This window comes from Hibiscus syriacus, unplaced genomic scaffold, assembly GCF_006381635.1.
Source record: "Hibiscus syriacus cultivar Baekdansim isolate YM2019G1 unplaced genomic scaffold, ASM638163v2 tig00112889_pilon, whole genome shotgun sequence".
Taxonomy (NCBI): Eukaryota; Viridiplantae; Streptophyta; class Magnoliopsida; order Malvales; family Malvaceae; genus Hibiscus; species Hibiscus syriacus.
In genome coordinates, this window is record NW_024063416.1 from 106,808 (window position 1) to 120,552 (window position 13,745).

Genomic DNA, 13,745 nt, shown 5'->3' on the forward strand with positions numbered 1-13,745 from the left:
TTAATTCTTTCTTTCTTTGCTGAGAATCAGGCTCAAACCCAAGCCCAAAGCGGTCGCTCTTCATCATAACAAATTTGGGATGTAAAGTCCCCTGCAAGCATCTACCGAGACCCTTTCCAATTTTAGCTCCTTTTCCTAGAGTCTCTCGCACAGTCATCTTAGTGCACTCAGATAAATGCAGGTGAGGAATCTTGTTTCCTTCAGCAATGAAAGTAGCGTTGACAAATTCTAAGGCTCTGAAGGAACACTCTAGGGCATTCTCATTGGTCTCAATGTAAGGGGTGTCAGTCGTCACGGAAGCAATGATCTCTTCCTCTGCCCCAATACTGATTAACTGGCCATCTATCACAAATTTCAATTTCTGATGCAATGACGAAGGGACTGCCCCTGCTGAATGAATCCATGGTCTCCCATGCAAGCAGTTATATGATGGGTTGATATCTATTACCACAAAATCAATATTGTAAACAGTTGGTCCAATCAATAATGGTACCTCCATCTTTCCAAGGACATCCCGCTGGGTTCCATCAAAGGCTCTAACAATATTTTGGTAGGCCCTCATATGTGAGTTGTCCACTGGTAATCTTCGTAATGTGGCCATAGGCATAACATTGAGTGCCAACCCATTGTCAATCAAAACACCTGGTAAGACATGACCATGGCAGTGGGTTGTGATATTGAGGGCTTTTACCGATCCCATTCTACCATCAGGAATTTTATCATCAGTGAATGTTATATAATTGTCTGCAGCTATATGCCCCACAATTCGATCCAACTGGTTCACTGTTATATCCTCAGGCACAAATGTTTGATTGAGCACTCTAAGTAGAGCATTCCGATGTACTTCTGAATTCATTAACATATCCATAATTGAAATTCATGCTTGTTGCTTATGTAGCTGCTCTACTACACTATACTCACTATGTTTTAAGAATTTCAAGAATTCTTGTGCTTGTGCTTCAGTTACCGACTCATTGATTAGTGGTAGGGGCTCATCATTAAATATTCTTTGCGGTACCACTGCAGCTTTTCCTTTCAATTTCCCCTTGTCTGCTTCTTTTGATGTTTCAGGAGAGTAACACCTTCCACTTTTTGTAAAGTGCCCTACTTCACTCACTATTTCATTCTTCAAGCTGCTTCCTGGTGTTTTATCATTTTCTTCAGCTACTTTTGTTTCCTCTAGCGAACCAGATCCCCTTATCATTGAAACATTGGCAGTGTAGTTCCAAGGTACCTTGTGGGTATCTTTAAACGGAAATGTTGAAGGGGCCGTGATAACAACTTTTGGCTTCACTGACGTGGAATTCATCGTAGATGGTCTCACAGTGATGACCACAAGCTTATTTGTTTTATGCATTGGCTTGGAATTTTCAGTTGTGCAGACATCTTCTCCTCTTTTTTCCTCATCTTTCTCAAAGAATTCTATTTCCTTGTTATCCATCAACTTTTGTAGTAACCCCCTAAATTCTGGGCAAAGTTGAATTTTGTGTCCTTCTTCTTGGTGATATTCACAATAATTTTCACATTCATTGGGCTTTGGTTTAGGATCTTGTTGAACCATGCCGACATGATAAAGTTGTTGGAACACCCAAATGAAGGGAGATTTGATTTCATCAACATCTGTCTTCATTTTTTTCCTATTCTCCTCATGGACTGCGTTCACACCTTTACCTCCATGATTCGGTAGTGGGTGTGTCGATACATCAGGTGAATCAAATTGCAATCCCCCAGTATTAATCAGATTTTGCACAACTTTTTTGAAGGCCAAAATGTTCTCAATTGAGTGACCAGTAATTCCATCGTGGTAATCACAATGTGCATTTACGTCATACCAATGAGGGTACGGTGGTTGCAGAGGAGTCAAACGATAAGGGCGCACCACATCCACCTTTAATAACGAGGCGTATATCTCAGAGTAGGGTACTGGTAGTGGTGTGCAGGACATTCTCTCATTCTCCTTGCGAGGTCCCTTGGAATCATTTCTGGCGGTGCTCGTGTCATTCCTTTCATCCCTTGGTTGGGTTATTGTGACACTTTTTGAAGTATTCTTGTTGTATACATTTGCATTATTAACTTCGTTTTCTTTTTTCCGGTATACTGGTTTTTTTAAACTGGACCCATCAACTGCCTCGATCTTGCCACTCTTTATAGCGTTCTCGATGAGCTCCCCTGAGATAACTAGATCAGTAAAGTTTTTGGTGGCATTTCCAAGTAAATGCCCTAAGTACAGAGCCTTCAAGGTGTTGACAAAAATTACAGTAGCTTCTTTTTCAAGTAAAGGGGGTTGGACCTGTGCGGCTACGTCACGCCACATCTGGGCATATTGTCGAAAAGTCTCATTATTTCTCTTTTCCATATTCTGAAGAGTCCACCGATCAGGAACCATATCTGTGACATGGCGATACTGTTCTAGGAATGCCTTTGCCAAGTCTCTCCATGATTTAATGTGAGCCCTAGTTAATTGGTTGTACCATTTGGTGGCAGATCCTTTCAGACTGTCTTGAAAACAGTGAATCAGTAGCTTTTCGTCTTGCACATGGCCAGCCATCCTTCGGCAAAACATGGTGATATGAGATGAAGGGCATGTGGTACCATCGTATTTTTCAAATTCGGGAACCTTGAACTTCATAGGGATGATCAAGTCTGGGACCAAACTCAGCTCTCTAGCGTCAAACCCATAGAATGATTCAACCACTTATACCGATTTTACTATTTCTTCCAAATTCTTCAACTGTTGAGTTATTTCTTCATTGGCTTTCTCCTTTTCGGCTAACTCATTTAGATCGGGGATTAGGTGCTCAGTACTAAATTCTCCTAGCCTTACTCCTGGAACAGACTGATAGCTATTTGGGAATGTAGATCCCATTTGTTGTTGTTGATTCTCATTGCTGACATATGCATGAGATCGAGCTTCTTGAGGTATCGAAGAACGAGTAGAGATGTGTATAGGTGTGAAACCAAGAGGAGGACCAGATTCTGTTGTGATCCCTGGAGGGGGTTTGGAATCTTGGTTAGAGGAGGCGGGATTTCCAGCATGACTCTTTTCAGCATGTTTCTTGAATAGGTCCTCTAATTTCTGCAGCATATTCAGTTGTGAACTGGCAATATTGGCCTCAATCTTTTCAAATTTACTTCTCATTTCTGCATGCATATCTTTCTGCTCTTGCTCGAGACGGTCCAATTTGTCGTCCATACTTTCCTGGTATAGTAAGAATGTTGCGTTTCTTTGTTGCTAACAGGGGCCAGGGTAGCTGTGATTGGAAACCTTATCGTATTATTTTGGTGCTTTTAATTAATGAATGCATGTCTTAATGCGAAATATTTAAAATTCATACATAAATAAATACAAATGAAGAATGAATGTATGCAAGAGGTATTGATCCAGAAAAGTTAATTGTCATAGAAAAACTTCCATTATAACAAAAAGTTTTCATTACATAATAGTTCACTTCTACAGATACGTCTTAGTTCAACATCCATTGCAACAAAAAGTTTCATTACATAATAGTTCACAGATACAGCCTAGCTCTTCTATTAAGCTCAGTAATTTCACTAATCATCCACAACATCTTCTTCCCACACTTAGAAACCGGATTGATGTGGTGCTCGATGACCTTTGCTTCGACAGCTAGTTCTCCAATGTATCTGGCAACTTCACTCATCTGTATTATGGCCTCGGCTACCATGTTGCTTCTGGCTGCATTTTGTTCTTCATAGAAATCATTTGATTTTTGCCACTGTTCAGTAGTTCCTTGAAGATTTCGCTCTAGCTCATTAATTCGTACATGACAACTCTACAGTGCACTTTCCAGATGTTGAATTCGCTTTCGCAGCAAGGCATTCTCTTCAAGACTTTCCTGAAGATCACTTGGTCCCCGGAGAACATTTTCTTGGAACAAGGATTCTTCGAGTTGTAGGATGTAATCACTGAATTCTGTGTTTTTAGCCCGACACTGAGCCAGATCCTCTTCAAGTCTTGTATGTCTTTCTGCATCCTTCGATTGAGACTTCGTACTTCTGTATTTTTGTCTCCACACCTTTTATCCAGCCGTTGGTTGTCTCTTGCCTTGCTTCAAGCGTAGTATTGAAGTGTTGCTTTTCCAATTCCCATATCTTCCTTTCAGTATCAAATTCTTCGATTATTTGTCCTCTATCATCAAGTTCGACAAGCATGTTATTCATTTCGGCTTCAAATCCTCTGAACATGATGGTCTTCTCAGCCTCGAACCCCTCAAGAATGCTATTCTTTTCATCTTCCAGTTCTTTGACACGATCTTTCTCCCTTTTTAATTCTTTCATAGCTTCGCGATTCTCAGCTTTATATTTTATGATCCGCTCCCTCTTATCAAGCTCAAGCTCTTCTACTTTTTGCTTCCCTTTCTCTAAGCTCTTGAGTAGACGATCGTTTCTTGCCTTCATATTTTTGACTCGATGTTTCTCTTCGTTTAACTCTTTGGTTAATTGTGCTGACGTTCTGCTTGACCCAACTGTGGACCTAGATTTTTGCAGCTTGTAGTAATCCTTCTTCAGATCTTTTAAATCGATTCTATTTTTTCTTTTCTCACTTTTAGCATTGCAAATTGTGCAGCATGAAAGTCAGCATCGATGCTCAACATGTATTTGTCTTGTCGCATCTGTTCCAGTTCTTTTGACCAACCTTATTTCTCGGCCTCGAACTCCGTTCTCAAGATCTCTACCTCTGATGGGACTATCTGAATTCTTTCTTCCATAGAGATATCCTCAGCTCTAGTACGGAAAATCTTTTTCCATGCTCTAACTGCCTCAAGGATGTTCTTCTTATAATTGTTTCCGTGAAACACGAATTCAGATGAGTGCAATCCAGCAGTGACTGGGACAAATTGACGGCCATCATATTGCCTCAAAACCAAAAGGGGTGCGTACCCAATTCCTCCCCACAAACCAAGCAGCATCACCCAATTGTAGTCACCACATTTATAGAGGAGTTCACTTTGTATTTGCCAAGGGGCGCGCCAAACAATGTCCTTGTCTTGCATATTTCTAAAGGCATCTATCCACATGTCTTTAGTGACTCCTTTTGGCCAATCTTGCTCGAGGAATTCTCTCAAAGACGAGTAATTGGTACTAAAACGATGATATGAAATCTTTTCAATTTTCCAAAAATGACTACGTATCCAGACATATAGTAGTTGTACGCACCCTGAAAATCGACCACCTCCAAGCCTTCGACAAGCATTCAAGGATCGGAAAGTCTCTGCTAAAATCATAGGAGCAGGGTTGATCTTTTTTGGTAATTGTTCAAATAAATCCACAACTGCAGCCTCAATATATCCCAAGGCCTTCGGGAAGATGACTAAGCCATAAATACCCAGTGCAAAAAGATCAAATCGAATTTTCTCGTCAGGATGACTTTGAATAATTTCTTTAATAGCAGTCCAAGAAATACCTTCACTTTCGCCTTTTTGTTTGGTACGAGCAACCACCCATTCCTCGCGCACTCCCGCAATTTTTGCTAATTTGATTCTGAAGGGTTGAGTTTTGGTGGACTTGGAATAAATCCGATTCTGTTGAGCCTCTTGTATGTGCAACAAAGCAATATATTCTTCGATGGTAGGAACCATATCTTCTTGATTGAAAGTGAAGCAGTTGTAACCTGGATTCCAAAATTGAATCAAGGCTCAGAGCAGCTCATCCTCTATGTCAACATACAATAGATAGGAAATGTCCCCATAACACTGGTAAAACTGCAGTTTCTTACTTGATTCCCATTTTTCCCAAATGTCTCGTAAGTCTTGGACGTCATTTCTTTTAAGAGAAATAAGAGCATAACCCAATAATTCTGACACATGATCGGCTTGCAAACTGTCCCCTTCTTGTCTTTGTAGTGCTTCAGTCCACTGTCGTACCTCGGAGTTTTGAATAATTTGACTCGAATACTTTTCGTCCATTACTGAAAGATTTCCAATTTGATGATTAACTAAAGATCAACACCCTCAATCTTGAATGATGCAATGCAAATATCAAAAATGAAAGGAAACAAGAAAATGAAACAAGTTAGTACATGTAATGAGTTAATAAAATTTTGGAAAGAAAAAAAAATCCTACCCATCATGATAGCTACCCAAACATACTTTTTAATAAATAACAATCCTACCCAATCATGCTTTCTAACCCATATACTTAAAATAATAAGATAAACCTTAAACCGCATAATTTTCTAATTCACATGCATTTATAAAAATAAATTTAAAAAAGGTTAGAGTTCATTTCTCCTTTGTGTACACTTATTTGGGTACCTATGGACAAAGTTTCGGCTTGGTCTTAAATCGGGTGGGTTTCTATGGTTTATTATATACAGAGTTTCGGTTCTAAGAGTAAAGGTACTCGAATTGTCCTTGTTGGTGCCCCCTTGGGCGAGCCAGACCCTCAATCCTCACCCATTATAGGCTTAAGCGGATCGAGTTCAATTCGAGGGGGCACAATTCCCTATACCTGACACGGAGAATAAATTCTCACGAAGACATAGGATATATGTACTCCGGAAGCTAATTGCTAGGTCTGACACGGAGAATAAATTCTCACGAAGACGTCGCTTTCACTCCCACTTAAAAGGAAGAGCTCATGTATATAGCTTATGTTATGCAATGCAAGTGTTGTGTGTGAGGAGAAATTATCAAACCTTTGACAAACAACGACACAAAAATGAACTAAAGCGAATCTGTGACTTTAACATCTGAAAATTAATCAAATACACTCATTAGTATACAAAGATATTAAACAACAATTGAAAGGAATCAAAGGAATCGTAAATTAAATATAACCGAATTCTCAATTTCTAACTATAGACACCATATATAATCGATTTAAGGTTTGAGCCTCTAATGTCCCCAGCAGAGTCGCCAAGCTGTCGTAACCGATTTCCGGCGATACGAAGTGTCTCGACTCATTTCGTGAAAACCCGATTTTGTAAAAGAAATATTTCGGAGTCGCCATCGACCTTTTGGGTTAGGTAGACCGAATACCCAAAATCTTCTTTTAAAAGAGTTTTTAAGAAAACATCATTTTAAAAGATGCATCGATCCACGTATAACCAGAAATTCATTTTTAGTAAAAGAAAAGTTCGGGGGTCGATTACGTGTGGGGAAGGATTAACACCCCCACAACGCCCAAAATTGGTACCCATCGATTATATTTGTCTCTAAATAGTAGAAATCTAAGAATTCGAATATATATTTAGATCACGATTCCATTATTCCTAATTTAACCATACAAATATTATAGAACAAAAATTCTAAGGAAAAATATAAAATATTCTCTTATTTCCAATTGAAGAGAAAATACTCCCTAAAATACTTTAGGACGAATATTTCTCTTCCCAACTGAAATAAAAAGAATATAATAATTTTTCCTAAGGATTCCATATAAAAAAATATTATTCTACCAAAGAAAGAAATTAAATTTATTAATTCGAATATTATTAGAAAAGATAAGGGATATTCGATAATTTAAAACACGAGACTTAATCTCTAATAAAATTAGCAAATTGTCTCGATAAATTTAAAATAATGAATATTTCCTTTTCCCTTCAAAATTAATTAATTTTAAATGCAATCAATTTTTTAGGTTTTTCTAGTGGGATATTTATTTATTTTAAAATATCAGAAAAGGACATCTAGTTGTTTTAAGACTGTCCCTTCTTAATATTTTAAAATACATAAATACTACCCTTAATCCAATTATATAATCGATTAAGTTATGCTAATGAGGCTTTTAAATAAAATAGAATATGATACATTGAAGCACTTAGCAAAAAAAAAAAACACATGGATTAAAAGAACCATTTTAAATATTTTTTAACTTTATTTTACTTTATAAATATATACATATTTTCTAAATATTATATTAAACATAGAACATGATATTTATTCTAAAATATAATAAAAATAACATTTATACCATGCTCTACGTACAATCTTATGTACATAAAATGTTGTATAATAATACAAGTAAAATAAATACCTAAAACATGCTTTAATGGTTCAAATAAATAATATACACTTGGATTCATTCATAATATATTGACAAAAAATGCATAGCAAATTTGAAATCATAAATATAAATAAAACAAGCATCAAGGTATGAAACATGAAATGTGATAATATGAACCCAAAATCATAATAATACATAAATATATAGGACTAACATGAAATGACATAAAGATCAGTACCAAATTTCGAATACAACAAAAATACATACAACAAAGGACTAAATTAAAATAATACAAAACCAAGCATCTAATTCGTAAAACTTAGAAAATAAAAGGAAATGGTGACTAAATCGCAAACAGCGCTAAAAGTAGGAGGACCTGAGACACGATTAACCCTAAAACTAATAACTAAACGTGAAACACACTAAAAAGGAGGACTTAAAGCATGGTTTACCCAAAAAACCTTAAATATCAATACCTCCCCCTCTTTCCAGAATCATTTTGCGTGGATTTGTAAACCCAAATCTCCTCTTTTCTTCATCTTCTCTCAACCTATTCGACCACTACCCAACCATAAACAACCGCCATAAACGGTGGTTCTTCTACCCTAACCAAAAATCGACGACACACTCCCCTCTCCGATGATAACATACTCCGACTAATACCAGCAACAAGGTAAATCTCAACCTTTATATCTATTTTATTTACGTTTTTTTTAACACAAAACTATGAACGAACCAAGAAAAAAACATTAGCATAAGAATACCTTCATACGTTTGATTGCTGAAAAATCTAGTTGTATTGCTTTGATATTTTTTTTCTATTTTTTGGTCTGAATAACCGAGAGCCCCCTACTCTTGTTACATGGTTTGGTTCTTATAACCAATTTACATAGGTTTAGAAAACAAATTAAAATAATCCTAGCTCTACTGTGGTGTTACTGTTGTTGATGATGGTGTGCTTTTAATGCTCGGGATATTCCGGGGTTTTGTTGAGCGAGCTTGGACCGGCAGTGACGACTGAATCATGATATTTCTATGGTTAGGATTAGGGTGAAGGTTCTGTCGGGTTTGAATTTTTGAGGTTTGGGGTTATGGGATTTAGGGGTTATGAAAAATGGTGGCTACACACTTCTAGTTTAAAATCGTCAAAAGCGGATATCTAATACGTTAAGACAACCCACTTAAAATAATTTTAAATTAAAAGGGTATTACCCTTACTCCAATTATGTAATATGGGTCACGTGATGCTTGTGAAGATATCATAAAGTTATGCAAAACGATGTATTTACAAACAATTAGAAATAATATATACATGCAGTCCACGAGCATATTAACAACATTTGAATGTAACCTAGAAAAATAAACACCCTATTGGTTTTAAAGACAATAAAAATTAGCCATCATCAACAATAAATTATAGAGTAATTAAAAGAAAACCGTTTTAATTATCATTAAAGCACATATATCCATATGTATTTACATTAATGTCATGAAGATATAAGACCATAGATACTAAAAATAAGAGGGTAAAATGTGAGACTACAAATACATAGAACAATCGTACTAAAGGTTAAAAGGAAACCTGGCAAAATTGCAAACACTGAAAATAGAATAAATCCCGGATACACAACAGATTAAAATGAAAAAATTACAGAATACTATATCAAATGTAAAAACAAACAAAAATTCTAATTATCTAAAACCTAGGATTAAAACATAACAAGCGCCAAAGATGATGGCAAAATTAGAAATTAAAAATGTCAAAACAGGGACCAAAATTAAACGTGCGTGGAATATGGAAATGAAAACAAAAATTCAAGAAACATGGATTTTTAAGACTAAATCGTAGCATGTCTGGAACTAATGGACTTCACATGCAATTACCCCACTCACGAAAATACAGGTTATCCAAGTTACTGAAACACTGTCGTTTTGGTAATTAAATAAATATAATGTTTAAGTTAAAAAAAAACCCTAGCTTGCTACTTCATCTCTTTCCTCCTCTCAGCCGCTCTCTCTACCCCTCTCCCCTCTCTTCTCATCGCACACTGCAAACACCAGAGAAAATAAACACCCGTCGCTCTATCGCCACTCACCAATGCTTCCTCTCTTCATCTACCCTTTCTCTCATATTCGACCGCTTGCCATCATCCACAATACCCAGAATAAATGGCCCTAAACCAAAATTTCAATCCACCCAAAACTCTCTGATTTACTCTATAATCACTAAATTGGGACTTAGAATAAGCAAACTAAGAACTTAGTCTTCATAAAACTCTCATCGATTTGATTCCCTAACACCGATGAAGAAAGTTTACGGGTAAGACTCTACTCTCCTAGTTCCAGGCCGAGACAAGAGAATAATATGATACGCTTTTGAAAACCTAAGGACGTGATCCCAACTCTGCTGTATACATGGTGATGAAAAGCTGAAGATAGGATTAGCAAAGAAAGGTAACAAACTAACTCTTTCTTTTCTCATAACTTTTACTTTGCTTAGAAATAAGAACACCCATAAAGAAAACTGGAAATCGAAATAAGAATAGAAAATACCAAAAAAAAAAATCGTTCCTTGCTTTCTATTACTTCATTGGTTTATCAATACAATGGTGAATGAAATTCCTATTACAATGTCTATTTGTTCTTGTTTGTTTTTCATTCCTCGTTGCCTTCTGTTCGTGAACCCTCTCCCTGTTCGAATGACCTCCTTCTTACTTTTTTCTGATCAAGAGCCCCCTTTTTATGCCTTATTCTTTGTTGCTGAATGATTGGCATCGAATATGTGAGATTTGTTTTTTTAATGGATTTAATGGATTTTCGGTGGAGTAGGTTTGATTTAGTTTAGTGTATTTATAGTGGATGGCTAATTTAGGTGTTATTTGGTATTATTTACAGATGAGTGGAGGTGGCAGCAGCACATGGGAGCTAGTGGAGGCATGGGCACGGGTTGTAGTGGAGCATGGTATGGGGTATGTGATTAATTAATTAAAAGAAGTGGTGCTTGGGTTGTTGTTGGTGTTCTTCACGTGGGGGAAGCAATGGGCAAAAGATGGGGCATTTATTTAAAGAAATGATGCAAGTAGTGGTGCAGGGCATGGCCCCCTTTTTATTAATTTATATGATACACATTTTTTTAGATAAAATATTGGTGCTTACAGCTGTCCCTCTTTGCTCATTATTGTGAAACGAGAATAGAGCAAAGATATAAAGCACCAATTTTATCTTGGTCTCTTCTTGTCACGCTGCGAACTCTTCACTGGGAATTTCAATTTTTCTCTTCCTGTGAAATTCGTCGGGTCCTTGCTGCGAATGATGTCATTTTTGATTCATTCTCTTGGTTGAGTCTTTATCTTCAGTTCCTCAGGTTATGAGTTCTTCTCATTATGATCTTTCCACTGGAAATATTGATCCCTCGAGTGATACGTTGCTGATTCGAAGTGTTATGAATCGAGCAAAGGAAATGTTGAAAGCATCCTACCCGAAGGTCTTATAGATGGCCCGAAGGACTTATCATCTTGCTCGAAAGACTTATAGATGACCCGAAGGATTTAAGCATTATGCTCGAAAGACTTACTGATGACCCGAAGGATTTAAAAATCAAGAAACCCCTGAAGGCTTAGTTTTTAAAATCTCATTTGGAAACATCCTGCACTGAAGGTCTTATGGATAACCCGAAGGACTTACAAATCAAGAAACCCCCGAAGGCTTAGTTTCTTAAATCTTATTTGAAAACATTATGTACTAAAGGTCTTATGGATGGCCCGAAGGACTTATAAATCAAGAAACCCCCAAAGGCTTAGTTTCTAAAATCTCATTTGAAAACATCCTGCACTGAAAGTCTTATGGATGGCCTGAAGGACTTACAAATCAAGAAACCCCCGAAGGCTTAGTTTCTTAAATCTCATTTGAAAACATCCTGCACTATAGGTATTATAGATGGCCTGAAGGACTTATCATCTTGCTCGAAAGACTTATAGATGAGTTAAAGGATTTACGCATCATGCTCGAAAGACTTACTGATGACCCGAAGGATTTAAACATCATGCTCGAAAGACTTACTGTTGGCCCAAAGGACTTACTCATCAAGAAACCCCTGAAGGCTTAGTTTCTTAGTTGTCACCAAGGAACCCCTACATATCACGTTGGTCCCTCAAGTGTTCATCAAGGAACCCCTACATATCACGTTGGTCCCTCAAGCTTATCATCAAGGACCCCTACATATCACGTTGGTCCCTCAAGCTTGTCATCAAAGAACCCCTACATATCACAATGGTCCCTCAAGCTTGTTATCAAGGAACCCCTACATATCACTTTGGTCCCTCAAGCTTATCATCAAGGAACCCCTACATATCACGATGGTCCCTTAAGCTTGTCATTAAGGAACCCTTACCTATCACGATGTTCCCTCAAGCTTGTCATCAAGGACCCCTACATATCACGATGGTCCCTCAAGCTTGTCATCAAGGAACCCCTACATATCATGATGGTCCCTCAAGCTTAGTTTCTTATAAAAATTCATTGAAAATCGTCATCAAGAAACCCCTGAAAACCATGCTTAGTTTTTTTTAAAATCTTTTGAAAACATCATGTTGTTTGGGTAATGTGACCCCACATCAAAGTAATGATTCTTCTTAGATTGGACTCCTCAATTCTTGAGGTTCTACCAATCAAAATATAATTCCCTTCATTTAAGGCTTGAATTCTGTCTTTTTTTATTCTTTTCTTGGAAAATCTGTAAAAAATGCTTTAATGCATGAAATATGAATGCAACATGTAATGCATGACTTTCTATATGCAAATGATGTTCTTATAAATGCAAAAAATGTTGATGTAATCTTCATTTGACTTCAAAGTGGTTAACTCAGTCTTCCTTCACTTAGTCAAAATGTCATTTCAAGCTGGCATTTCTGATGAACCATCTGATCCACTTGCATCTTTTTGTTTTCTTTGTTTCATTAAAGTCTTAAAAGAAACGTTTCATTTGTGGAACTATTGCCATAGTAAGAATTATGACCTTGTTGCCCCATTTTGTCATGGATAACACCAGCTTTCTTTCCTTATACTTGTGTAGAAATCCAATAAAGCTTCATCTTTAAAAATGAATCTATCATCTTTGAAAAATGTAGATGTAGATATGTTAAACTCAACGAGATTAATTATGAGAGATGTCTATTTTGATTTGACTCTTGAAACGTATCACAAGGAGGATTTATCCTAATTCATTTCATGTCTTCACATCTAATTGGATCTCAAACAAAGTCATTCAGACCATATCATGTCGAGATGGTTAACAACAACCTGTTGTTTAACCTTAATTGGCTCCATTAGTTCTTGTTGTTAAAATTTCAGCTCCCTTTCTGTGGAAAGAAATCTTCATCATTTCTCACTTCTAACCTTGTGGTTGAAGAAATCATTCTTCATTTCGGATCGACAATGGAAATACCATATGATCGCAACATTGGTTCAGTACCATAATCACTAGTTCATAAACATTTGACAACACATTCATCCTTCTGTGGCTTCTGCCCAGTTTTTCGTAAAACATTTGACTACATATTTATCCTGGAGCTTCTACCCAGATTTCTTGTCAGTGAAGCTCTTTTCATAATGTTCAGAGATTTTGTAGGACGTCACTTAAGAACAAGCTCGTTGAGACCACAAGTGGGATACTTTAACTGCCATCATTAAATCACCGGAATAAGCAACTGACTGATGAACAAAGCAATTATGTATAATCAGCTCCACTGTCACTGTTTCACCATTTTCGTTCTTCATAC

The 13,745-nt window shown here is 36.9% G+C and overlaps 1 protein-coding gene across 1 annotated transcript; it reads right to left on the minus strand.

The window, feature by feature from the left end:
- Nucleotides 1-877: 877 nt before the first annotated feature.
- On the minus strand, nucleotides 878-2,356 carry LOC120184437. The gene is made up of 2 exons (XM_039188909.1): nucleotides 1,666-2,356; nucleotides 878-1,548 (listed from the first exon to the last, which is right to left on the minus strand). Exons 1-2 carry the CDS (start codon nucleotides 2,354-2,356, stop codon nucleotides 878-880), a joined length of 1,362 nt encoding a protein of 453 aa, XP_039044840.1.
- Nucleotides 2,357-13,745: the final 11,389 nt, after the last annotated feature.